We start from the raw sequence: 26811 nt of genomic DNA, 5'->3' as shown, positions 1-26811 counted from the left end.
ATCCTGATGGAGACTGCTGAGGCCACCCTCACTTCCTAGGCAGTTTGAAGACCAGCCCTGCCACTCCCAAATTCTGTGCCCCTGGGCCAGTCCTTCCGGTGCAGTCATGAGTTGTACTTCCGCTGTCAAGCTGGTCTCTGGGTGGAGTCATTCTGTAGCCCATACAGCCTTGTTCACCCACCATCGTGCACTCATCATGGTCAGGGGGTGGGGGCGAGGGTGGGCGGTGGTGCGATGCCACCTACCAAATAGGTGTGATACTCAGGACCTGGGGATCCTAAGGGGGACCCCGTGGGAGGGCAGAGTGTGTCCTCCCAAGATTCCCCAGAACCTCGGGAGCCTGGAGATGAACAGGGTTTAGAATTCCATCTGGAAAGACCCGGAGCCCTCCTTTCTTGTCTCTGCCTGCCTTCTTGGTTGTTTTTGGCTAGGTTTTGATTTTGGGAAGCCATTTACAGCCCATTAAAAGATCAAATGTCTGGAGATGATGAATCGAGGCATTTGAAAATGTTTTCCAATTCATAGCTCATTTCCCTATAGAAAGCGCTGACCCAGGAGTGGCTGGACTTTGTTCCAGATCGCCAGGGGCAACTCTTAGGGTGGAGCATGGTCCTTGGATTGGGCAGCAGTTCAACCCTCAAGATTCTTGCTGATGCTCCCAGGTAGAGATGGAGGAAGGGTCCAGGCCCGGTTTCCCTGAGTAACTGGCAGAGACAGTGGTTTGTATTGCATAGGTACAACCCTGGGCAGGAGAGCCGGATTCCCTTCCCAACTCGGCCTTTGATTTGAGTCATGGGCAGTGGGAATTCATCTCCCACTACTTATTTTCCCATCTGTAAAAACAGGAAGGACAATTTTTACACTTCTATGCACATTGTGGGGTTCAAGTGGCCAGCTAACCAGCCATGACACCTTGGGGTAGGTAGTGCCGTGTCGTTCACACACCAGTAGCCTGGACCTGTGCATTTAATCCTCACAATAACCCTGAGAGGTAGACTTTCCTATTTCACTGAGGCTTGCTTCATGCAGTAGACTGATAACAGAACCAGGTTGCTTGGTGCCTTTGGGGAGAGGGATCGACTTCTGACTACGTTTTCATGTTCTTTCATGGTATTTTTGACGGTGCCAATATGTTTTCCTAGAAAATTGTCCAGTTGTCGAGACTTTGAAAAATTTTGATGTCACGATCAGACACAATATTTGTTTACAATGTCTAATCTCTATATGGATTTTTTTTCTTGTTCTCAATGTCTACTTATGTATTTTGTTGTTTCTCAGTAATAATTATCTGAATTTTGTCTATTTGATTTTTTAAAAGCCTGTGTTTGATTTTGTTGATCCACTTTTGCATGTACTCTATTTTCATTCATTTCTTTGTTCATCTTGCTTAGCACTCAGTGGGCCCTTTCGAATTAAGAACTCATGTCTTACAAATATCATAGGATATCACTCATATGTAGAATCTAAAAATATACAAATGAACTTCTTAACAAAACAGTAATAGACTCACAGAGATAGAAAACAAACTTGTGGTTATCAAAGGGGAAAGTTGGGAGGGGGATAAATTTAGAATCTGAATTAACAGATACACACTACTATACATAAATGAACTAAACAATAAAGACCTACTGTATAGCACAGGGAACTATATTCAATATCTTGTAATGATCTATCATGGAAAAGAATCTGAAAAATAATATATATATGTATGTATATATATATTTAAAACACTGAATCACTTTGCTGTAAACCTGAAACATTGTAAATCAACTGTACTTCAATAAAAATATTTAAAAATGAAAAAATTATTCACACACACAAAAGAATTCATGTCTTTCTTCAGCTCTGGGAAGTAGTCTTTATTATTGCTTCAAGTCTATACATTCCTGTGCTCTCTCTGGTCTCCCGTAATAGATGTGTGTTGGAACTTGGTATGTCCTTTGGGTACCTCACCTTTGCTCCATCTCTGTGTCCCTTGGCAGTGCATCCTTGGAGAGGTCATGGCTCACATCCACTCATCAGCTCATTCCTTAATTTGTCTGCTCTGAATTTTCAGCCCATCTGTTGAGCCTTTCTTCTTTTCCCAGTCATATTTCATTTCCAAGGTATCTAACTTTTTCATTTCATAGTATTTCTTATGTGTGAAAAATGATGTCTCCTTGAGGACATTAATTACACTGGAGACAACCATCTCCATAAGGAAGTATCTCCAATTGCTTTACTTGTTGTTTTTTCTTGAATCGTGATTTATTCTCTGTTGAGTCAGTGCCTTTCAGGGTATTGGCCTTTTTTTCTTAAATAGTTTGAAATTCTTGGCATTTGGGGTTTTCCATTAGCTGTTTCTGTTTCTCTGTTCATTGCTGCTTTGCTTCTTGGTGGATTGGTGGGATAGGTAGAGGATAAAGAATGTTCAAGAATTCAGCTGTCTGACCTTGAGAGAGTCCCAGTTTTTCCTGGAGGTCATCTGCCTTTGAGGCACCCATTCTGATCACACCTGCCACGAAACAGGACAGTTCAATGCCCGATTCTTTTTTTTTTGTTAGTTAATTTTTTATTGAAGTGTTGCTTCACAATGTTGTGTTAGTTCCTACTGTACAGCAAAATGAATCAGCCTTATTTATACGTCTATCCCCTCCTTTCTGGACTTCCTTCCCATTCAGGTCGCCACAGTGCATTAGAGTTCCCTGTGATTTACAGTATGCTTTCATTAGTTATCTATTTTATACATAGCAGCAATAGTGTATTTGTGTCAATTCCAATCTCCCAATGCCACCCCTGTCCCCCGCTTTCCCCCCTGGTAGGTATCCATATATTTGCTCTGCATGTCTATGTCTTTCTGCTTTGCAAATAAGATCATCGATATACCATTTTTCTAGATTCCACATATATGTGTTAATATACATATTTGTTTTTCTCTTTCTAACTTCATCTGTGTGACACCAATGCCTGACTCTTGAGACCAGCAAGGATAGGCATCCTGGTCCTGCCCGTCTGGCTCCTTCTACTGTGGTCCTCTGACAGTCGCCTCTGTGCCCCTCCCCTATCCCACTGGCCACATTTGCTGCTCCTATAGTGCACCCACCTTGAACCCAGTCTTCCCTGTGTGTTTTGGACTGTGCTTCCTCCTTCAGTTAAGTCCCTGGTGCTTTTAGCTCCTCAAATTCCTCAAAGTACCTGTCCCACTGCTTTTTTTTTCCAATGCTCCTAGGGACTCTTTTATTTATATTATCTGCTTTATTGAATTCTGAATGACAAATTTAAAAAGTGTTTGTTTAGATTGTACAACTTGAGTTTTTTTTTGGTTTACAATGTGATGATTTAATTGCATATACATTGTGAAATGGTTACCATGGATTATTAACACATCTATCATTTCACATAGCTACCTTCTTTATGTGCAAAAGAACACAAGTAAGAACACTTGAAGATCTACTCTTAGCAAATTTCAAGTGTACAGTATGGTATTATGAACCATAATCACCCTGTACAGATCTAAACTGTACATTAGATCCCCAGAACTTATTCATCTTATAACTGGAATTTTGTATCCTTTGACCAACATCTCCCCATCTCTCCCATCCCCCTCTCCCCTGACAACCACTGTTCCACTCTCTGGTTCTATGAGTTTGACATTTTCAGATTCTTCTTATAAAGGAGATCATACAGATTTGTCTTTCTCTGTCTGACTTATACCCTTAGCATAATGTCCTCTAGATTCATCCATGTTGTCACAAATGGTAAGGTTTCCTTTCTTTTTTATGGTTGAATAATTGCATTCCATTGTGTCTATACGCTGCATTTTCTTTATCCATTTATCTGTTGATGGACGTTTGGTTGCTTCCTTCTTGGCTATTGTGAATAATGCGCCAATGAACGTGGAGACGCAGATATTTCTTTGGGATGCTGGTTTTGTTTCCTTTGGATAGATAAACCAAAAGTGAGATTCCTGGATCATATAATAATTCTACTTTTAATTTTTTTGAGGAACCTGCCATAATGGGTGCACCAATTTACCTTCTACCAATACTGTAACCGTGGTTCCCTATTTTCTCCACCTTCAACAACCCTTGTTGTCTCGTGTCTTTTTGATAACAGCCGTCCTAACAGGTGTGAGGTGATATTTTGATTTGCATTTCCCTGGTGAGGCTTCCCTGGTACCTCAGCTGGTAAAGAATCAGCTGCAATGCAGGAGACCCCGGTTCGATTCCTGGGTTGGGAAGACACCCTGGCAAAGGGATAGGCCCCCCACTCCAGTATTCTTTGACTTCCCTGGTGGCTCACCCGATAAAGAATCTGCCTGCAATGCAGGAGACCTGGGTTGGGATGATCCCCTGAAGAAGGAAACTGCTACCAACTCCAGTATTCTTCCCTGGAGAATTCCATGGACTGTATAGTCCATGGGGTCGTTTCACAAAGAGTCAGACATGACTGAGCGACTTTCACACACTGATGTTGAGTACCTTTTCATGTGTCTGTTGGCCATCTGTATGTATTCTACATGTATTCTTTAGGAAAATGTCTATTCAGATTCATTGGCCATTTTTTATTGGATTATTATTAAATTTTACTATTGAGTTTTATGAGTTCCTTATATATTTCGATATCAGTCCTTATCAAATAAATAGTTTGCAAAAGTCCCAAAGCTCCCACAAAGGCATTTTTGTCTGAGGACTACTGCCAAATTATTGTTACTGGGAGGTATTGAGTAAGGGACCTCCTCTGCCACCATCTTGATGAGTTCATGGGGGACTTACTTTTAGATTCTCAATTTCTAGGATCTGGAGATGGGAGGGGGGAGGTGTCTGCCATCTTGATCCAATCACCATATTGTTTGCACATGTTCTGCACCTCCACCCCCCTGGGTCCCAGCTCAGGCCTCCTCAGCTCTTACACACTGCACCAGAGGGGCTTTTCTGAAATCAGAGCCATCTGAGTCATTGCCCACAGCTCAGAGTCTTTCAGTGGTTCCCACCAAAGTCAGGATAAGACCCACTTCTAGCCTGGCAGGTTCCAGGCCTCTTCCTGTGTCCTGGCTCCTCCCCTTCCTCCAGTCGGCTGGCCGCAGGCAGGTCTCTGAACCCACGACGGTCGGTCTCAGCTCCTTGCCTTTGCTCACTCTGCTGTCTCTTCTGTGGACTGTCTCCACTCTTTGCCCCTACACTTAGGGTTGGCTGACTCTGATCTTTCCCCTTTCTTAGGACCTGGGTTGGGGGCCCTGCTGGGTTCCCACAGTTTCACAGCCCCATGCTCATCCTGTGATTGTCCTTATGACCCCACGTTCCAGTGTGTTCTGATCATCTCCCCGACAGTCTTCCCTTCCAGAGGGGGATTTCCTGGCAGGGGTACAGCCCCATCCTGATTTCACACGGAGTTGTTGGAAGACTGGAATGAGGCTGGGGGCTTGATGGCTACGGGGTGTGGCTACTCTCTCCCTTTGACCGAGGCAGAGGGTCTCAGTGGCCTCTTGGCCAGCAGTGGTGGCGCTGCAGGAGTGTGGAGGGGCCCCTTCTGGCCTCGGCCGGCCTTGATCCACAGTCAGATGCCCCACCAACGGGCGGGACTGATGTGACTGTCGCTCTCCCCACAGGCACTGGTGCCATCACACTGTGACACGGACGGTGTCCTGCCAGGTGCAGAACGGCTCGGAGACGGTGGTGCAGCGCGTGTACCAGAGCTGCCGGTGGCCCGGGCCCTGCGCCAACCTCGTGAGGTAACGGCCGCAGGGCTGGCCAGCTCTGCCTTTCCTTACACTTCCTCTGGGTGAACCCAGCTCTAGCAGAGCTGCTGGGGTAGGAGGGCTGACGCCTGGAAACAGTCAGGCGTGCATTTATGGAGCACCTTTTGTGTATGGTGGAGAAGGCAATGGCACCCCACTTCAGTACTCTTGCCTGGAAAATCCCATGGACGGAGGAGCCTGGTAGGCTGCAGTCCACGGGGTCGTGAAGAGTCGGACACGACTGAGCGACTTCCCTTTCCCTTTCCCTTTTGTGTATGGAGTATGGGGACAATGTGTGTGCCAAGATGAAAGGGACTTGCTCCCCTGCTGAAAGATCCTCATAATCCAGTGGATATTTGATGAGCAAAAGGGCCAGGCGAGGCCATTCACACACACACACACATACACACACAACCCCACAAGCCCCTCTTCTCAAGAGCTGCCCACCTCAAGCCCCACCCCTCACAGCCCCACCCACCGCACAGCCCCGCCCCTCAAGTCCCACCACACCACAGCCCCCGCCTCCTTTCAAGCCACACCTACCCAAGCCCCGCCTCTGCCCAGCCCCGCCCACCACAGCCCTGCCCCTTTCATGGCCCCGCCCCCCACAAGCCCCGCCCCCCTCCACAGCCTTGCGTCCGTCTCCAGTGTCCTCCACTCCCAGCTCTCAGGAGCTCCTTGGCATTCACAGAGTGACAGCTCTGTCTAAATGGGTGACTAGACATCCAGGGACTCTGAGACCCAGCCTTGCCTGCTTCCTTGTCCTCTGCCCCTTCAGGTCTTGCTCCAGCTCCAGGAACTGGACACCTTACCCCGTGACCCCTACTCGTCTCCAGCTCTAGGTTTCTGTTTCAAAGACCCTTCCTCATCAACCACCCTCCTCAAACTCCAAATCCCTCTCCCTTCTGTGTTAAGAGAACACTTTGTGCCCTCCACTAAGAGGACATTTGCATGGGGGGTTTGTTTTTGGCAAGGTTCTTCAGAGAAGCAGAACCAGTAGTGTGTGGTAGTAGATATATATATGGGAGATGGACAGATTTTTAAGGAATTGGCTCATGTGGTGGTGGGGGTTGGGACTTCCAAAAGCTACAGGGTAGGCTCCAGAGACCCAGGGAAGAATTGCTGTTGCAGCTGGGGTCAGAAGGCAATCCGCTGGCAGAATTTCCTCCTCTTCAAGGGAGGGCAGTCTTTTTCTGAAGGCCTTCACCTGATTGAATGAGGCCCACCATATTATGGAGGGGTACAGGGAGGCCTGGCGTGCTGTGATTCTTGGGGTCGCAAAGAGTCGGACACGACTGAGCGACTGAACTGAACTGAACTGAATCTGCTTTACTCAAAGTTCACTCCCTCAATCTCATCTAAAGAAATACTTTCATGGCAACATCCATTCATATTTGACCATAGAGCTAGGTACTGTGGCTCGGCCAAGTTGACACATAAAATTAACCATCATAGAGTCATCATGAGTTGGATATGTTTTCATCACCAAAGATGAAGAGTGAGCCCCTGAGTTGGGACCTGTGCCCACACAGTGCTGCCCACTATAGGGCTCAGCATGGAGCTGACCCCAGAATCAGCCTGCAGCATGAGTTGGTGGGACCCACAGGAGAATGCTCCTAGGCCAAAATTATTATTGTTTGTTTTTATTATGAAGATAGTGATATATCCTTACTGCTAAAAAGAAGTTCAAACATTTGGTACTAACTGAGTAAAGTAAAAAATGAATATTCTCTCCTCTTCCAGTGTCACTTCCATAACCCATTGTTAAAATGTCATTCCAGATTTTTTCTCCACATACATATGTATTTTTTTTCTTTTTAAATTTGTGTTTTATTGAAGTATAGTTGAATTGCAATGTGTTCATTACTGCTGTGCAGCAAAGTGACTCAGTTGTACATATACATATATTCTTTTTCATATTCTTTTGCATTTTGGTTTATCACAGGATATTGAATATAGTTCCCTATGCTAAACAGTAGAACCTTGTTGTTTATCCTTTCTGTATATGCCAGTTTGCATCTGCTAATGCCAAACTCCCAAGGCTCCGCACCCTTGGCTGCTACCAATCTATTCTCTTTGTCCCTGATTGTAAACATATTTTCTTAAACAAATATTAAGTGATGTTATTTTGTTCTATAACTTGATTTTCCCCCAGGAAAAATATTCTGCAGTCTATTCCCATAGAGACACCTCATTTTTAACAGCTGTGTAGTATTCCACTGTAGAAGAGCATCATCAGTTATTTCCCATTCCCTCAATTCATGGGTATTTAAGTGGTTGCCTAATTTAGCCACTCCAGACCATGTTTCAATCGCATTATCATATATATATGTTAACAATTTTACAAGTGTTTTTTCAAACTTTTTAAAAGTTTAATTTTATATTTACATAAGTGTTGCAAAAACTAGTAAACAGAGTTTCTGTGTAGCTTTTCCTTTCATCAACTTCCCTGTCTTAGTCCATTTTGGGGGCTGTTGTATCAAACCACCATAGACTGGGGGGCTTAAATGACAAACATTTATTTCTCACAGTTCTGGAGGCTGAGAAGTCCAAGGTCAATGTGCTGCCAAATTCATTATCTGGAGAGAGCTCTCTTCCTTGTTCATAGACAGTCCTCTTCTCAATGTATCTTCCCTGGGGTCTTTAAAAGGGTGCTAATCCCATTCATGAGGGCTCCACCTTTATGACCTAATCACTTCCCTGAGACCCCACCTTCAAATACCATCACACTGGTGATTAGGTTTCAACATAAGAATTTAGAGGTGGGGGATGGGGGAAACGCAGACATTGAATAGTACAATTATCCAAGCCAGGAAATTAGCAATGATATAATACTCTAAACTAAGACATTATTTAAATTTTACCAACCATCCTACTCATGTCATTTTCCTGGTTTTATTTTCCCCATTTTACATTTAAGTTGTCTCCTTAGTCTCCTCCAGTCTGGGGCCATTTCTTGGTCTTACTTTGTCTTTCACGACCTCAGCACTTGTAAAAGTACTAGCCAGTTATTTGATGGAGATTATGCATTTTTGGGGAGGAGATTGTGAAAGGCATGTTGTACCTTTCTTGGGGCACATATGAAGAGGTACATAGAATCAATACTGCTGATGTTAACTTTGATCACTTGGTTAAGGTGGTGTCTCAGCCAGGTTTCTCCACTGTTGTGTAATTATTTCTCCCTTTTGCCATTTATGAGTATATTGTGGGGAGACATTTGGAGTCTAGACAGATATGCTGTTCCTCCTCCTCCTTTCTCCCAGTAATTTTAGCATCCATTGATGATTCTTGCTTGCCATAATTATTATTATGGTGTTTGCCAAATAGCGACTTTTGATTTTCATCATTTTTTTTAGTAGTGGATGTTCTTTAGTTGGGGTCTGCATTGTATACACGTGTTTTGATATACTCATTCTGCAGGAGGAATGGTAAGGAAATGGATTCTGCTGCTGCTCCTTAGTCGGTCAGTCTTGTCCAGCTCTTTGAGACCCCATGGACTGTATCCCACCAGGCTCCTCTATCCATGGGATTTCCCAGGCAAGAATCCTGGAGTGGGTAGCCATTTCCTTCTCCAGGGGAATCTTCCCGACTCAAGGATCGAACCTGCATCTGCTGCTTGGCAGGTGGATTCTTTACCACTGAGCCACCTGGGAAGCCCAAGTAAATGGATACATCCATTAAAAATTGAAGGCAAAAGGCTACTTTTAAATGCTGTGCTAGAGGGTGACCAATGGATTGATAATGAAGAAAAGATGCTAGCCCCCCTTTCCTCTTTTAAACTATTATTTATTTACTTGGTTGCACTGGGTCTTAGCTGTGGCATGTGGGATCTAGTTCCCTGACCAGGGATCAAACCCGGGCCCCCTGCATTGGGAGCACAGAGTCTTACCCACTGGACCACCAGGGAAGTTACCCCTAACTCCCTTTCCTTTTCAGCAGAGGGGACAGAGACCCCATTTTCCCTACCTCTATCATGTCCCAGGACCCAAATTCCAAGACTCTTCTGCTTTTCTCATCATCAGGGGTCATCAGAGGACCAGGTCATCATCATCTGATCCTAGGAGCATCTTCTGAGAAGAAGGGTCTTTGGAGTCGGGTCTATAAGTGACCCTGACCGTGTGGGTCTTGCTCAGTGTGAGGAATGACCGCTCCAACAGGGAAGCTACTGGTTGGGGCTGGAATTCAGGCCATGAGGAGTGAGGCTATATCTGTCTCACAGTTCCAATCCCACCAGTCTCGATTTGTGCAAGTAGGGAGCCCAGCTCAGAAACGGCTCTCTACAAGACACAGGATTTGACTTCAGTAAACTCATATCTATGTCTTCGGAGTTGAGGCATAAACATGAGCAGTTGTATTTTTGTTTTTCCAAATTGGGCTTTAACTGCAGTCCTGTGTGTTGGGTACACTCCATGGTCAGCTTCCAAGGTGGAAACAAGGGCTTCCAAAGTGGCACTGGTGGTGAAGAATCCACCTGCCAATGCAGGAGACCCCAGAGACAGAGGTTCAATCCCTGGGTCGGGAAGATCCCACGGAGTAGGACATGGCAACCCACTCCAGTATTTCTTGCTTGGAAAATTCCACAGACAGTGGAGCCTGGCGGGCTACAGTCCATGGGGCCTCAAAGAATCAGACATGGCTGAGCACGAGTGGGCTATACATCAGGAAATCTGGACAAACACAAAGCACAGAAGATGGAACAAAGCAGCTCCTGCATGCAGGCACACACACCCTCTCCACTGTGTTGGATTTGGGTTTAGAGAATGAACTGTCAGGATTCCCTTTACTAGAAAACCTTGGAAGGAAGGGAGCAGTGGGCCGGCTTACTTAATGTCAAAATTACAGCTCGAGGTTTTTATATTTTCTAAATACAGTAAGGCATCTTTAAGAAAAGCCAAATGAGCTAAGTACTGAATCACTGACCTCAACTGAAAAAATGTCAAATGTTCATTGATTTTCACAAGGGCCCTTTGCTTTATGACTGAAGAAATAACGAGAACAATGGTTCAGGAGCATCGGGGCCTTGTCTTTGGAATGGGTGTTTACAGGCCTTTCAGGGAGGTCTCTCCCTCCCCTTGGCATCAGGAGTCGAGAACAGAATGTTCAGTCATGTGTCTGTCATGAGCCTGCCCTCTGCCTTCAAAACTTCAGCCAGCAGGAGCTTTGTGAAGTAAAACTCAATCCCCATTCTTTCAAGGAATACTGCGTTTCTGATGTAATTGTCCTTGCTACTTCTGTTACTGTTGTTTGTTAAGGAGGGAGGGGTTAACCCCCTTTTTTTCCTTGCCAGTAACTCGTCTGAGTTAGAACTGGGGTGCATGCCCTCTGTGACCTCAGGCTGCTGGCCGGGCAGGTTGGGTGGCGGGTCGCTGCCTGGTGACCTGGGGAACCAAGTGCAACCTGCGTTCAGGTCCCAGTTCTGCAGTTTTTGCATCTAAGAGGCATTGTCCTGGCTGCAGCACCACGCTTGTGTTCCCGTATCCCTCCGGTCCCCTTCTAGCTCCTTCTGGCTGATCATGGCATGGCCCTCCTCCAAATCTTCCAGGAGCTTCCATCTCACTTAAAAGCCCACCCCTCTCTCTGTGGCTGACCATTCTCTTCCTGACCCCATGAACGATCTTGCTCCCTGGGCTCTGGGCACATGGACCAGGCTGTCCTAGAGGCTCAGACTCTCCCCGGGGCATCACCTTTGCCATCCTTTCACCTGGACTGTTTTCACGCTGCGGCAGCTGGAAATGCTGGGTTGCCTTACGGGATTCCATCCTCTGTTCCATGGTCTCTCTTCTCTTTCTCTCCCTGTAACTCTCCAGCCCTTTATCCCACTTAATCTCATTCTTAGCACTTGCTGCTCTCTGACCCACAGCATTCATTCCATGGTCAGCCTGGTCATCGTCTGCCCGGCCTACCAGCCTGGGGGCCACAGGAGAGGAGGCTGTCTCAGTCCCTCTAGGCTCCCAGTGCCTGCTGTTCAGGGGCTCAAGAAACATCACTGAATCAATGATGTGATATCGGGAGGATGAAATGAGATCAGAGTTGTCAGGACACGTAGAATTCATGCACAGCGAGCTCGTGATGGTGAGCTGTGAACACATCATTATGGAGCAAAGTTCTTGTCTGATAAACCGATCTACAAACTTGGAATGAGGCGATGGAGGCTCAGAGAGGCAAAGTGACTTGCCCACGGTCACAGGGAGTCACAGGGGCTGGGATGGATTTGACTCCGGCCCATCAAACAGGCCCCATTGGGATGCTCCTGAGGTTTCAAGGCCCAGCTCACCTTTACCTCCAAATGAACATTTGTGGACCTCCTCCTTTGTACACACCCCAAAGTTCCCAGGAGAATGCAGGTGAGAACGCAGACCAGTCCTTGACTTGGGGTGATGACAGAGGGGTGGGAAGAGGGGACGTTAGTCAAAGCACCGTAACAAGTAACAAGTGCAGTTACATCTGTCACTGATGCTGTGTGGATACGTGTGGGGGCCCAGACCCGAGGGGAGGGCTTTCCTGAGCTGGGGCTTTCTGCAAGGGGCATTACCGAGGTAAGAAGAAGCTCCAGGCATGTCCCTGGTGGCCCAGTGGTTACGACTCTGAGCTTCCAATTTGGGGTGTGTGTGTGTTCAATCCCTGGTTGGGGAGGTAAGATCCCATATGCTGCATAGTGTGGCCAAAAAATTAGAAAAAAGAAAAAGCTCCAGATTGTATTGTTCTGTCTCAGTGTGCTTATTATTTCTTAGTCTGATTTTTTAAAGCCTACTTTTTAAATAGCTTACAAATTTTATTTATTTATTTATTTAGGCTGCTCTGAGTCTTCATTGCGGCGTGGGCTTTCTCTGGTTGCAGTGAGTGGAGGCTGTGATGCAAGGGCCTTTCATTATGGTGGCCTCTCTCATTGTGGAGCTCGGGCTTCAGGAGTAGGGGTATGTGGACTTAGTTGCTCCTCGGCACGTGGGATCTTCCCGGACCAGGGATCGAACCGGTGTCCCCTGCATTGGCAGGTAGATTCTTAATCACTGGACCACCAGGGAAGTCCTGAAAAGCATCATTTTATAGTTTTCTTAAGAGTCTGCATGCTTCAAAAATTGTTCGCTGGGCTGGTTACCCTCAGCAGAGCCTCAGGGCAGGAGGAGCTTGGGAGGTTCCTGGGGGCCCTCTGGGGCAGGCTCTGTGTCTTATGTGTGTGTTCTCCCGTGTCTCACGACATCTTGGGTTGAACCCAGGAGACAGCGTTTGCAGCGTTTGCCAAAAGAGTCTTCGATAACGGGAGCCTATTAACCTCACAGCAATCTGGAAGAGGTGCTTCCACGTGGGGCCGACAATATGCTGAAGATCTTGGCCTCCTTTGACTTCCTTTTTGCCAGGCAACTCATCCTGATGGCGGGGCGGTGGGGGGGGGGTGGGGGGGGTGGGGGATCAGGAAGTCTCCTGGGATGAGGTGACGTCAGAGCTGAGGGAGGGACTCACAGCAAAGAAGCAGTAACAGCTAGTGGTCATGATGGGAAGATCTCAAGGGCTCCAGACCCCTGCGTGGGGCTGGGTGATGACAGAAGGGACCTCTGCGCTGTCACACAGCTGAGGAGTTGGGGCTTAGCTGGTCCTTCCATAGATTTTGCAGCGTCTAGTCCAGGAGCCTTCAGTTAAATAGATTTATCTCCCCTATCCTTCCCGCCAAGACAACTGGCTAAGGCATTTCTTTCTCTTTGATGGGAGCACTTTGGGCAGTGAGGACCCAAAGCAGGAGGCAGGAGGCAGAAAGGAGGGTGAGCTGAGTGAGGAGCCCTCCACCCATCACTTTGTGCCTGGGGAGTGTCTTGCTGGCTCAGAGCTCTGGGTTTTTTTTCAGAGCAGCAGTCTCGCCATGTTCTCTAGCGCCTGTGGAACCATAAGAGATGGACAGGCATGAAGGAGGGGCCTGCCTGCACCCCTCTGCCACCCTGCAGAGCAGAGTGCCTAGGGAAGATGGCCTTTCCACTCAGGTCAAGGAGACTCTTTAGTAAGGCCACTCTGGTCCTCCAGCCATGCCCATCCTCTCAGAGTAGAGTCCTTGAGGCCAGGAGGATTGTCATCTGGAGCCCATGCCCCTTCTCCTAGACCATTCTCTGGGCACCTGGCTAAATAGCCTTGACTGGCTTCCAGGCATCCACTGGCCTCTCCCTTGAATCTGGGGGACAGTGCCTATGGTGGGTGCACTGCAAGCCTTTAGGGTGGTGCTGAAGGATGGCTCTTTGTGGGAATGAGAAGCATGGTTGGAGCACGAATGGAACTGGTACATGTGGGCTGGGCCCACACAGGGAGGAAGAGAAGGGAAGGGGGTTGGGGTCTGGCTTGTTTCTTCTGTAAAAATGATGCGTCGTATGAAGTTCCTGGGGGGATTTGGCGTTGGGGTGACGGCACGTCCAGGCCAGTGTCTTGCTGGTGGTACGCCCTCGGTACGTTGGCTCCGACTCTCAGAGAAGAGCTGTAAATACCCAGTGACTCATGAGCTGATGCGAAGCTGTTTTGCTGCCGAGCGCTTGGGGCACCTGCACTAGCTCCTGCCGCCCACCCGGCTCCGTGTGAAGTCTGGGCTGGGGCCACGGCAGGGAGGAGGGGTCTCTGCATGTCTGCAGAGTGAGATTTGGGGATCAGCAGGGCCATAATCCTTGGTGGGGCCTCTCTTTGCTGAGCACTATGAAGTCATCACATTATTTCATTACACCCTGATGACATTTTTATGACAAAACTGCGCAGGTGGGGGAAGGGAGGGTGTGGTTGTGAAAACATGAGTGTAACCGAATCTGGGCACAGTGAGGCCGAGTTGGAATGCACTGGGGGGCTGGCGTGTGTCCCCAGTCCCTCTCTGTGCCCCCACCCTCTCCCCCAGGAGCCCCACGTAGGCCTCTTTCTCTGTGTTTGTTCTTGAACTCAAGGGTCTCAGCAAATGTTTATAAAGCAACCTACTTTGTGCCATGGGGGCAGAAGTGGAATATGATGGTGAATAAGACTAAATCTTCTCTCTGATGGAGTTTGAAAAAGTGAAAGCGAAAGTCACTCAGTCATATCCGACTCTTTGTGACCCCACGGACTGTAGCTGCCAGGCTCCTCTGTCCATGGAATTCTCCCAGCAAGAATATTCGAGTGGGTTGCCATGCCCTTCTCCAGGGGATCTTCCCAACCCAGGGATCAAACCTGGGTCTCTTGCATTGAGGGCAGATTCTTCACTGTCTGAGCCACCAGGGAAGTCCCCCAGTGGAGTTTATGTTCACCTAAATATGAAAACAAGAAAAGAAAATATACCCTCCTAATGCGATCAGGAAATTTTAAAAGGGTAACGTGACTGAGTAAGACTCAGGAACTTTAGAGAACATGAGAGAGATTCTTTGAAGAGATGACTTGGATGCTGAGTCATGAATGGGGAGAAAGAGCCTCTGTGTGAAGATGGGGTGGAGACAGTTGGTGCAAAGGCCCTAAGGCAGCAAGGTCCTGGATAAAGGACCTTGAGAGAGAAAGGTCCGTGTCCAGAAGCAGAGCAGGTGAGGACAGTACAGAGGCAGAGACTGATCTCAGCAAGGGTCAGTTTGGAATTTATTGTAAGAGAGTGTTGGGGAGCCATTGAAGGTTTTATTTTTAAAATATGTGTTTATTTGGCTGTGTCTGGTCTTAGTTGTGGCATGCAGGATCTTTGTCGTGTCGCGCAGTCTCTTTGCTTGCAGCCTGGACTCTATACTTGTGATGCTTGGGCTCAAATTGTTGCAGTGCACGGGCTTAGATGCTCCGCGGCATGTGGGATTTTAGTTCCGTTCCCTGACCTGGGATCGAACCTGCATCCTATGCATTGGAAGATGGATTCTTAACTACTGACCTACCAGGGAAGTCCCCATTGAAAGGTTTAGGTACCGATGATAAATGCCTTGCTTTAGGATTTCTTTTTAAATTCAACTTTATTTCAAGGCCATTGTAAATTCACATTGTGTTAAGATATACATAAAGTTTGCCATCTGAACCATTTTAAGTGTACAGTCAGAAGTATTTGTACACAGTATCTATACTATTGTGTCAAGATCCCACATGCTGTGCTCAGTACACACACAAAAAGGACTTCTTCCTTTTTATAGCTGAGTAGTATTTTGTAGTATGGATGTGCCACAGTTAGTTTAACCATTTGTCTGTTAATTTAAAAACAACTGGGTCGTTTCCAGTTTGGGGCTGTAGTGAATAAAGCTGCTATAAACATTTGTGTACATTCAAGTTTTTGTGTGAACATCGGTTTTTATTTCTCTAGGTAAATGCCCAGGAGTGCAATTGTTGGGTCATATGGTACTTGCATGTTTGGGTTTTAAAGAAACTGCCAAAAAAAAAAAAAAAGAAACTGCCAGACTGTTTCCAGAGTGACTGTACCATTTTACATTCCGACCAGCAATGTCTGAGTGATCCAGTTTCGTGTATCCTGGCCAGCATTTGGTGTTGTCACTATATTTTATTTTAGGCATTCTGCGTAGTCTGTTTCACTGTGGTTTTAATTTGCGTTTCCCTAGGGGCTAATAATGTTGAACATCTTTTCGTGTGCTTATTTGCCATCTGTATATCTTTTTTCATTAACTGTCTCTTCATGTCGCTTGCCCATTTTCTAGCTGGATTTTTTCCTTTACTGTAGAGGTTTGAGGTGTCTTTATATATTCTAGATGCTAACCCAGTGTCAGGTATATGGTTTGCAAATATTTTCTCCCTCTCTGTGACTTGCCTTTTCATCCTCTTATGAGTCTTTTGCAGAGCAAAAGTTTTTAATTTCAACGAAGTTCAGTGGATCAGTCTTTCATTTTATGGACTGTGCTTTTGGTGTCAAGTCTAAGAAGATTTTCCCCTGTGTTTTTTTTCTAAAAATTTTATAGTTTTTTTATTTGGCACACAAATCTGTGGTCTGGGTTAGGTTGATTTTTGCACGAGGTGTGTAATTTAGGGCAAGGTTCATTTTATTGGTCGATGTAATGTCCCAGCTATTTTGGTACCATTTGTTGAAAACATCCTTCCTTCATCGAACTGCTTTTGCATGTTTGTCAAAAATCATTTGGGCACAGTCGCGTCCAGCTCTTTCTAAGTTCTCTCTTCTGTTCTGTTGATACGTGTCTATAGTTCTGCCAATACGACAGAGTCTCGATTTCTGTAGCTGTGTAAGACTTGGAATCAGGTCGACTGGTTTTTCCCACTTTCTTCTTCTCTCTCTTTTAAATTTTTTTTTTTTGTGGGGGCTGTACCATGGGCCTTGTGGAATCTTAGTTCCCCAGCCAGGGATGGAACCTGCGCCCCTTGCGTTGGAAGCTTGGAGTCTTAACCACTGGACGCCAGGGAAGTCCCCATTCTTCTCTTTTGGAACTGTTTTAGCTACTGTAGTTCCTATGTCTTTTCATATAAACTTTAGACTAATTTTGTCTCTATCAACCAAAAATCTTGATGAGATTTTAATAAAAATTGCATTAAGCCTGTATATCCACATGAGGAAAATTGATATCTTTACTATGTTGACTGTTCCAACCCAGAAATATGAATTTCATTTATTTAGATAATTCTTTGATTTCTTTCACCTTTCTTCATTGATTTCTTGGATATTTTATAGTTTTTGGCATATAAATTCTCTTTATTTTTTTTGGAATGATTGTAAATAGGGTTTTTTTTAATACAATTGGTAAAATTGAGTTTTTAATTTTGATATCCATGTGTTCATGGCTAGTACATAGAAACACAATTGATCTTCTAGGATCTTATGACCTTGCTGAACCCATGCATTAGTTCTGGGAGTTTGGGTATAGATTGACTGAGATTTTCTACAAAGACAATCATGCCATCTGTAAACAGAAACTTCCTGTTTATTCCTTTCTAACCTGTATGTCTGTTATTTCCTTTTCTTGACCTTTCACTGGCTAGAACTTCCAGAACTCATAAATAAGAGTGGAGAGAATGCTTTGTTCCCAATTATAGAGGGAAAGCATTTCACCTTCAACTGTAATATCAACTGTAAAATTTTTGTATTATCCATGTTCATCAGATTGAGGGAGTTCTCTCTATTACTGTTTTTCTCAGGGTTTTTAATCATGGGCACTGAGTTTGGTCAAAAAAATTTTTTTTTCCATTGATTGACATGGTCATGGGATGTCTTTAGCTTGTGAATATGGTGATTACATTGAATGGGTTTGGAATGTTGAACCAACGTCGCATCCCTGGAATAAACTCTGGTTGGCCGTGATGTGTAACTTTTAAAAATGTAATACAAATTCCGTTTGCTAATATTTTGCTAAGGGTCTTTGTGTCTGTCTTCACGATGGATATTGGTCTGCAGATTTCTGGTTTTGTACTGTCTTTGTCTGACATTGGTATCAAGGTCTCATATGATAAGTTGGGAAGTGCTCCCTCCTCTTTTATTTTCTGGAAGAGATTATGTACAATTGCTATTAATTCTTCTGAAACATTTGGAAAAAAGTCTCCAGTGAACATCTGGGCCTGGAGCTTTCTTTATGGGGAGTTTTTCAGCTACAAATTCAATTTCCTTAATAGTTATGGCGCTATTCAAATGATCTATTTCATATTGAGTCAGTTGGGGTAATTTGTGTTTTTTGATGAATTGGTCCCTTTTTTCGAAGTTGTTAAATTGATGTGTGTCGTGCTCTTCCCTATGTCATTCCTGATATTGATAATTTGTGTCTTCTTTCCTTTTTTCTTTGTCAGTCTTGCTAGAGGCTTGTCATTTTTGTGATCTTTACGGAAAACCAGCTTTTTGGTTTCATTGATTTTTCTCTATTGTTTTTCTCTTTTCAATTTGATTCCTGCTCTTCTGTAGACTTTGTCTTTCCTTGTGCTTGCTGTCCAGTTGCTCAGTCTTGTCTAGCTCTTTGCGACTCCATGAACTGCAGCACGCCAGGCTTCCCTGTCCTTCTGTCTCCCAGAGTTTGTTCAAACTCATATCCACTGAGTCAGTGATGCTATCCAACCATCTCATCCTCTGTCGTCCCCTTCTCCTTTTGTCTTCAATCTTACCCAGCGTCAGGGTCTTTTTCAATGAGTTGGCTCTTCGCTTCAGGTGACCAAAGTATTGGAGCTTCAGCTTTAGCATCAGTCTTTCCAGTGAATCTTCAGGGTTGATCTCCTTTAGGACTGACTGGTTTGGTCCCCTTGCTGTCCAACGGACTCTCAAGAGTCTTCTCTGGCACCATAATTTGAAAGCATCAGTTCTTCATTGATGCATCCAGCCTTCTTTATGGTCCAACTCTCACATCCATACGTGACTATGGGAAAAACCACCATAGCTTTAACTATATGGACCTTTGTTGGCACAGTGATGTTTCTGCTTTTTCATAGGCTGTCTAGGTTTGTCATAGCTTTCCTTCCGAGAAGCAAGCGTTTTTTAATTTCACATCCGAGTGACTTTGGACCCCAAGAAAATACAGTCGGTCACTATTTCCTTTCCTTGTGCTTGCTTTGGGTTTATAGTTTCTCTGCTTTTTGGAGGTCCCTGAGATGGGCTAATTTAGGTTTTGAAAAGATCACTCGCTGCTGAGGGGAAAGTGGACACGGGCTCAAGATGAAAGTAGGTGAGAGAAGCTGAGATGACCAGAGTGTCTGATCACTTATGGGTGGAAGCAACTAGGGATAACCCTAAATTTTAGGTGTGAGAGGCTTGCTGGTTGGGCATGCTGTTCATTGAACTGGGGACACTGGCCAGGGATCATCCCCAGGAGGTAGAAACCAACAGCTCTACTTGGGCCAAGTGAAGTCTGCGATGCCTGCGGGGTATCCATAGGGAGCAGCGTATCAGGTAAGTGGTTGAGTAAGGAAGCGTGGAGTTCCAGGAAGACCCTGGGGCCATGTTGAATTTCATGGATTCTCATATGCCCTGGGTAGGAAGAAGTGCATTATACTGTGGCCTCTAAGAATGCTTCAAATTAAGCCATAGCACACCATCAACTGTTCCATGAATTTCAGTATCAGAGATGTTAAAATGTAACAGTATGTGCAAGCTTCCCTCCTGGCTCAGTGGTAAGGAATCTGCCTGCCAGTGGAGGAGCTACAGGACACGTGGGTGTGGGTTCAACTGCTGGGTCAGGAAGCATGGCAACCCACTCTAGTTTTCTTGCCTGGAGAGTCCCATGGACAGAGGAGCCTGGGGGGCTATAGTCCCTGGGGTTGCACAGAGTTGGTTGGACACGACTGAAGGGACTTAGCAATGGTCTGTGCAATGGTCTGTGCGTGTAAACATGATGTGATTGAGAATCACAAGCATTCGGATGGTATTTAAAGCTATGGGGCTGGAAGTGAACTTGGGGATGAGTAGATGGAGGAGGGGTGCTGATCCCAGAACAGTCTGGGAGGTAGGGCTAAGGAGATGAGAAGCAGCAGCCAGGTCAGAAGGGGCATCAGAAAGCCCAGCGTCCTGGGAGAAGAGTTTTGGGAGGGAGAGTAGGAGTCTCTCAGGGCTTCTGGGTGGCCAGTGGGATGAGGGCCAAGGAGTGACCATTGGGTTTGGCAACATGGAGTCACTGGGGACCCTGGCAAGGGCAGTTTTCGGGAGTGGTGAGGATGGATGCTGAGATGGCATGGGTGGAGGAGAAAAATGAGGGGCGAGGGAATGAAGACTGGAGAATAGAACACTCTTTCCAGAAGTTTTGCTGTGAGGGAAGCAAGAAATGGGGCTTGGATGCTGGAGGTGCAGCACGAGGCCCAGGGAGGTGTTTTGGTTGGTTTTGAAGACAGGCGACACAGGAGCATGTTTGTAAACTGCCAGCAATGAGGTGGGAGAGTGGGGAGGCAGCTGCTGAAGATGGGCGGAGGCCAGCCATAGGAGTAAAGGGCTGGGGAGCCCGGGCTGGGTGTGGGTGGCAGCGGGGGAGGTGGGAAATGAGGGAGTGGGGCGACTGGACTTTGGACCCCAGACGGGAGTGGGGGCGCCTTGTCAGAGCAGCACTAGGAGGGAAGGCCGGGGCGGGGGCACCCATCCCCTCTGCAGGTCCAAGCACGGGACAGCCAGGCGGTCTGATTTCAGTGCTGACTCTCCAGCCACCCACGAACACATCACTGTGGCAGGACCACAGTGTCCTCATCCCAGAGCCTGGGCACTTGAAGGTGCTCAACACAAATGTTCATTAGGGAAACATATCCATCCTCTTTAATAAAGAAAAAAAAATTGTATTACAACTGTGTCCGGTGTGGATTTTCCCATTCTATGATTTTTTTATGTAGGATTTTTGTAATGTGTGTGTGTGTGTGGCGGGGGGGTGATGGCACCCAAAACTAATGTTCACAGATAAAAATGAGACCTGGAGGACTGAACCTGTGGGGCCCAGTCTATCCACACTAGTGTGGAGCTGGGTCCTGTGATGCTTGCTCTGGCTTCAGGACCTGCAGCCCTGACTCAGGTTTCTCTGAGCCAGTGTTTGGTCTGTTTAGCTGTTTAGTTCTGAGTGAGCACTTAAGTGCCAGGCACTAGTGTGCATAAAGATCAGGACCCCTCCCTCTCAGAGATGGGAGTGGGGCGGGGGCGTGAGGGCCATGTCCATCCAAGACTCACAGCCAATGGGGGGAAGGGTGTCTCTGCTGTCAGCCCTGGTTCTGGGGCTTCCGTGGGGGACACTTGAGCTGAGATCTGGGGAAGCAGGGTGAGAGAGGGAACAGCAGGACCGAAGCCCCTGGACGGGGGCAGCCTCCTCCCTAGTGGCCTCTCCTCTGGCTTGTAGTGAGGGGGCTGGACCCGGACCCTTGCCCGGAGGGCCCTCAGAACCAGTCCAGAGAATGAGGGGTGCTGCCTGCTCCCCGTGCCTCAGTTTCCCTACCTGGGAAATGGGGATAAATGGCCCCATCTTGCTCCGGGGTGGGAACCACAGCCCTGGCCTGCAGCCAGATGTCGGCGTGTTGTCACCCACTGCGCTTCCGCCCTCCAGAGCCCCCGGTCAGCGGCTGGACGCGGTGATCGCAGGGCCAGACAGATTCGGAAGGAAGAACCCCGGGGCTGCGGGGGTTAAGTTTTCCTCGGCCTGGTTTCCCTGCCCTCAGCTCTCTGCCTGGCCCCTCCGAGCTCTTTGATGGCATTAGAGCCAACCTCTTCCAGATGTGCTGAGCCGAGGGGTTTGCCGGAACTTCTGCCTCCTTCATTCCTCTCCGCCAGACGGCCCCCTGCCAGCCAGCCTCCCACCTCGGGCTGGGTTGCCTGCAGCCCACAAGGCCACAGGAAGTCCTGGACTTAGTGCTTTCTTAGAACGTGGCCTTCTTTCCTGCCCCTCCTCAGCCAGCCTGGGTGGGTCTAGAAGCTTGGATGTGTCCACCTCCCCCGCCTCGGCGCTCCTCCCCCGCAACCCTATCCCTACCCCCCCATCTCCCCGTCCCCCACCAGTAGACTCTGGTCCCGGGCTTTAGTGAGAGCGACTACCTGGGTGGGGGACAGTGCCCTCTGGGCCTGCTGTTCCTTGAGAACGCCTTGGCGTGGACTGTGGGGAGGCCAGCGCCCGGAGGACCCTGCCTCCTGCCGAAGAACTGCGGTGGGACCGCCCCTGCCCCGCCCCCTCCCCGCCGGCCCGCTGCTATTAATCAAGAGATTAATAATCTCCTGCCTCCCTTTCTGAAACCCCCACTCCCGTTTCCTGTTGAGTCTCCAGTCTGTCTCGGTACCTCCCAGTCTGGTCCTCCTCGTGGTGGTCCCCGGTGTCGAAGCGGGGTCGGGGCAGGAGCCGCGGTGCCCAGTGAGGGAGGGGGCGCCTGCCTTCCCCAGATGAGGTCATTGGCCTGGCAGAGTCATTCCCAGCAGACCCTGCCCAGGACGATGGCACCCACTCAAGGACCTCACGGTGCTGTAGGGACATCGCCTTTGGAGGCCAGAGAGCCATGACCTTGGCTTGCATACCTCCAGTGACGGGCGTCTCTCTCCGGAGCTCTTCCTTCATATTCCCTCTCATGTGGTCCTGGGCACCCAGGGCCGCCTCTGGGGACACACAGGACTCATCTGCCCCCAACCAGGACAGTCTTTGAGCGGCTGCTGGAGGACTGTGGCCAGGCGTCTCCAAGGACCTCATGGCTGCTCTGCTCACTGAGTGGGTCCCAGGGGGCTGCAGAGGGCAAGGCCCTCCTCCAGTTCCTGGCAGAGAACATGGGGTCCCTTCAGGAGATCAGGTTCGGTCCAACCTCTGCCACTTTATAACCTGGAATCTGACCCCGTGCTCCTCTTTGGCCTCAGTTTCCCCTCTGTCACCTGCAGCCATTCATCCCTGCCCGCCCCACCCCCTTTCTCAGCCAGCACCCTCCTGGCTCACCTCCCCACCTCCCATCTCTTCTGTCCCATCCAGCCTCCATGCCAACGTAAGTGGGGTCTCTCTTGATAGCAGATCTGATCATGATGTTTCTCTGAGCCACAGTGCCTGGGTGGCTTCCCCACGGCTGGGAAGGGTGGTCTCCCAGTGGGTACACGAGACTCTCTTGTCGAGGGGTGGAAAAACCACATCAAATCTCCTGTTTATTTTTTAATCTACAAAATAAGAGAGAAATTAAGCTTTACTGATTTTTTTATGTATGCAAAGATGGTAAATAATATGTGTTTATATACATGTATAAATTAATATGATCTCATGCAGGCTCAGAAATATTTTACTGATCAGCATCCGTGGATGCCTGGAGAGCACAGCCAGTCTCCAGGGACGCAGTCCAGACTCTTTGCCTGCACTCCAGGCTTTCACAGCCGCCCCGAGTGCTGTTTGCCTGTTAAAGCATTCTGCCCCCGAACACCATCCAAATCTCCTAGTTCTCCTGGTGCTGGCTGCCTCCTCATCTTGTCAGTTCAGCAGGCCTCCCTCCAGTCTCTCCTCACATGGGCAGTCTTTTCTGGGCCCTCCTGGTGGGTGGAAGTGGCCATGCCCAGCTCCCCATCCCTGCATCCATCAGTTTCCACTAATGTCACCCTGAGCTCCTCCTGGGAGCTACCCTGTCAGTTAGCACTGAAGTTCCCAGCCTGGGACTCCATCTGGTGCAAATTATTCATGGATTGTTTCATTCATTCCATCAATTTTTACTGAGCACGTATGATATGCCAAACCCTGAACTAGGCCTGGGGGTTAGTGGAGGAGACAGATGTCAGACAAATGATCGCCCAGGTGGGTATATACTTATAAGGGTGATAAGAGTTTAAGAGAGAAGTCAGGGTTCTATGAAGTTTCTATGACAGTGAAGTCAAAGACTGTGGTGGAGTGGGCGGAACTGAGGGATGGGCTGATCAAGGAGGGCTTCTCAGAGGAGGCGGCACTGGGGGCTGCATTGGTATTAGTGGGTGTCTTGGGCAGAGGGAACAGTGGATGATGAGCCCTGATATGGGAAGGAGCCCTGTGGGTTCAGAAATTCAAAAGCTAGTGACTGCTGGAGTTCTGGGGCTGGGGGCAGGTTGGGGAGGTGGTGAATGTGGGCATGAGCAAGGGTGGGCAGCCAGGAAGGACAGTGGCCAGATCTTAGAAGTCTAAGTGGTCATCCTAAGGATTTGGTTTTTGTCCTGAGATTGAATGGAAGCTGGAAAGGGTTCATGGAGGAGACCTCTGCTTTGAAAACATCACTGGAGCCAGCTGCTGAGTGGAGGATGGAATACCAGGGATGGGGGTGAAAACTGGGGCATCAGTCAAGGCCCATTGCTGCTGTCTGGGAGGGTGTTGATGGAGGCTGGACCAGGGCAGGGTGAGGAAGTGCAGTGGGCAGGTAGGATCTACTTGGTGGAACTGATCTCCCTGGACTCGTTGATAGGAGGGGCCAGAGAAGGGTAGGGTCCAGGTTTCCATGGATATTTGTTGAGTGAATAACCACCCCCTGGGGAATATATGTCCCTGAATGTGCCGAGTGGCAGTGAAGGAACTCTCCGTATCTGCCCTACGGAGAGAGCTAAAACAGAGAGATCAGAAGTCCCTAGAATTAGTCTGTCTTGGGAAAAAACAGCAACAGCAACAACCAGGGTTAGTGAGACATAGACGGGAGACTCCACATCATATTTGGAGAGTCCCAGGGTAGCAAGAGATCTGTATGCCGCTGCATCTTAGCCCAGACTTCACAGCGGGCTCAGAGAGACAAGGTCAGATTTACAGGGGGCTCACAGAGGCAGGACTTGCTCAATCAGTGGCTCACAGATGGGCAGGGATGCATTGGGATCAAGTGTTGGTGAGGATGTTTTAAACCATCCAGTCTACTATATTTCAATATGGCAGCCTGAGCAGAGGAGTACAAATACCTAGGGATAAATTTAACAAAAGATGGCACTCTGCTGAGAAAAATTATAAGAAGACATATTAATGGAAACTTATGCTGTGTTTGGGCTTCTCTTGTGACTTGGATGAAGAATCCACCTGCAATGCAGGAGACCTGGGTTCGATCCCTGGGTTGGGAAGATCCCCTGGAAGAGGACATGGCATCCCACTCCAGTGTTCTTGCCTGGAGAATTCCATGGACAGAGGAGCCTGGAGGGCTAGAGTCTATGGGGTTGCAAAGAGTCAAACATGACTGATCGACTAAGCACAGCACAGCATCTGCTATATTTATGGATAAGAAGCCTGGAATTATTAAGATGCCAATTCTCTACAAATTGATCTATAGATTCTATATAATTTTATTACATTATAGTGGTTTTTTTTTTGTGCAGAAATTGATAAAGACAATTTAAAAAGGCAATGGGAATATAAAGGACCTAGGTGCCAAGACAACCTTGAAGGAGAACAAGATTGGAGGATTTACATGACCATATTTCAAGACTTATTAGTAAGCTACATTAATTTAGACAGTGTGGTTTGGGTGTAAGAATGGACAAATGGATCAATGGAACAGAATAGAGTCAAGAAATATACTCATATTTAAACACTCATTTAATTTTTTTCAACAAGGCACTGCTGCTGCTGCTAAGTTGCTTCAGTCATGTCTGACTCTGTGTGACCCCATAGACGGCAGCCCACCAGGCTCTGCCGTCCCTGGGATTCTCCAGGCAAGAACACTGAAGTAGGCTGCCGTTTCCTTCTCCAATGCATGAAAGTGAAAAGTGAAAGTTTAGTCACTCAGTCGTGTCCGACTCTTTGCGACCCCGTGGACTGCAGCCTACCAGCCTCCTCCATCCATGAGATTTTCCAGGCAAGAGTACTGGAGTGGGTTGCCATTGCCTTCTCCACAACAAGGCACTAAGATAATTTCATTTTAGTGGGAAAATTTAGGCAAAAAGGTCTTTTCAACAATTGGTGCTGTAGCAAGTGGATGTTCAAATGGAAAATGATGAACTTTAACTCCTGCCCAGCAGATAGTAAAATTTAAAAAATGATAATTGAACTTGATAAAAACTTACAACTGATCAGTAAAGATATACTTTAAGAAAATGAAAAGGCAAACCACGGGTTGGGAAAAAACATTCAGAATACATACATTTGAAAAAGGTCTCTCTTGTATATCTTACAAACCGATAAGACCCAAAACCCAATTTAAAAGTGGGCAAAAAACCTGAGCAGATACTTCACAAAAGGAGATAACTAAGTGGCAAACATGAAAAAGTGTTCAACTTTGGTTAAAACTATAATGAAAGAGTTCTGCATACACCTTAGAACGACTGAAATGAAAATGACTGACAGTATCGAATGTTAGCAAGGTTATGGAGAAACTGGAACTCATACACTGTTGCTGGGCGTGTGAACCTTGTTCATCCAAATAGGTTTGGGACATGTGTTTGTAGCCTCTACTGAAGTTAAACATATATCCGTCCTATGTCCCATCAATTCTATTTCTAGGCACATACCTTAGAGAAGTAGAAATTTGTCCATAAAGACTTGTATAAAAACACTCATCACATGTTTATTCATCACCAGTGAAACTGGAAATAACCCCAGAGTCCATGAACAGGAGAACAAACATACACTGTGGTATGTTTATGTAATGAAATATTATTTAGGAATAAAAAGAAACAAAAGATGCTACCCTTAACAATACAGATGAACCTCTCAGATCTGATGGTTGAGAGAAAGAATGCAGACAAATGAGTGCATGCTGTATGATTCCATTTATAGGAAATTCTACAACAGGCAAAGCTAATCTCTAGTGAGAAGTCAGAAGAATGGTTATGCCTGGGGGCTAGAGAATCAACTTGGAAG

The 26811-nt window shown here is 47.1% G+C and overlaps 1 protein-coding gene and 1 non-coding gene across 3 annotated transcripts in view; one reads left to right on the top strand and one right to left on the bottom strand.

The window, feature by feature from the left end:
- Window positions 1–26811, top strand: part of COL26A1 (collagen type XXVI alpha 1 chain) — a 165984-nt gene that overhangs the window by 38471 nt on the left and 100702 nt on the right. For both annotated transcript variants that reach the window (XM_040261834.1, XM_040261825.1), the window contains exon 2: window positions 5588–5710. In XM_040261834.1, coding sequence (XP_040117768.1) covers window positions 5588–5710 — 123 coding nt within the window. The remainder of the gene's footprint in view (window positions 1–5587; window positions 5711–26811) is intronic.
- On the bottom strand, window positions 9551–9623 carry TRNAG-CCC. Its single transcript has one exon. It is a non-coding gene; the product is annotated as a tRNA-Gly (tRNA).

Source organism: Oryx dammah, unplaced genomic scaffold, assembly GCF_014754425.2.
Source record: "Oryx dammah isolate SB20612 unplaced genomic scaffold, SCBI_Odam_1.1 HiC_scaffold_2, whole genome shotgun sequence".
Taxonomy (NCBI): Eukaryota; Metazoa; Chordata; class Mammalia; order Artiodactyla; family Bovidae; genus Oryx; species Oryx dammah.
The sequence above is the reverse complement of the archived record's forward strand: the minus strand, read 5'-3'. Positions and strand labels throughout refer to the sequence as shown.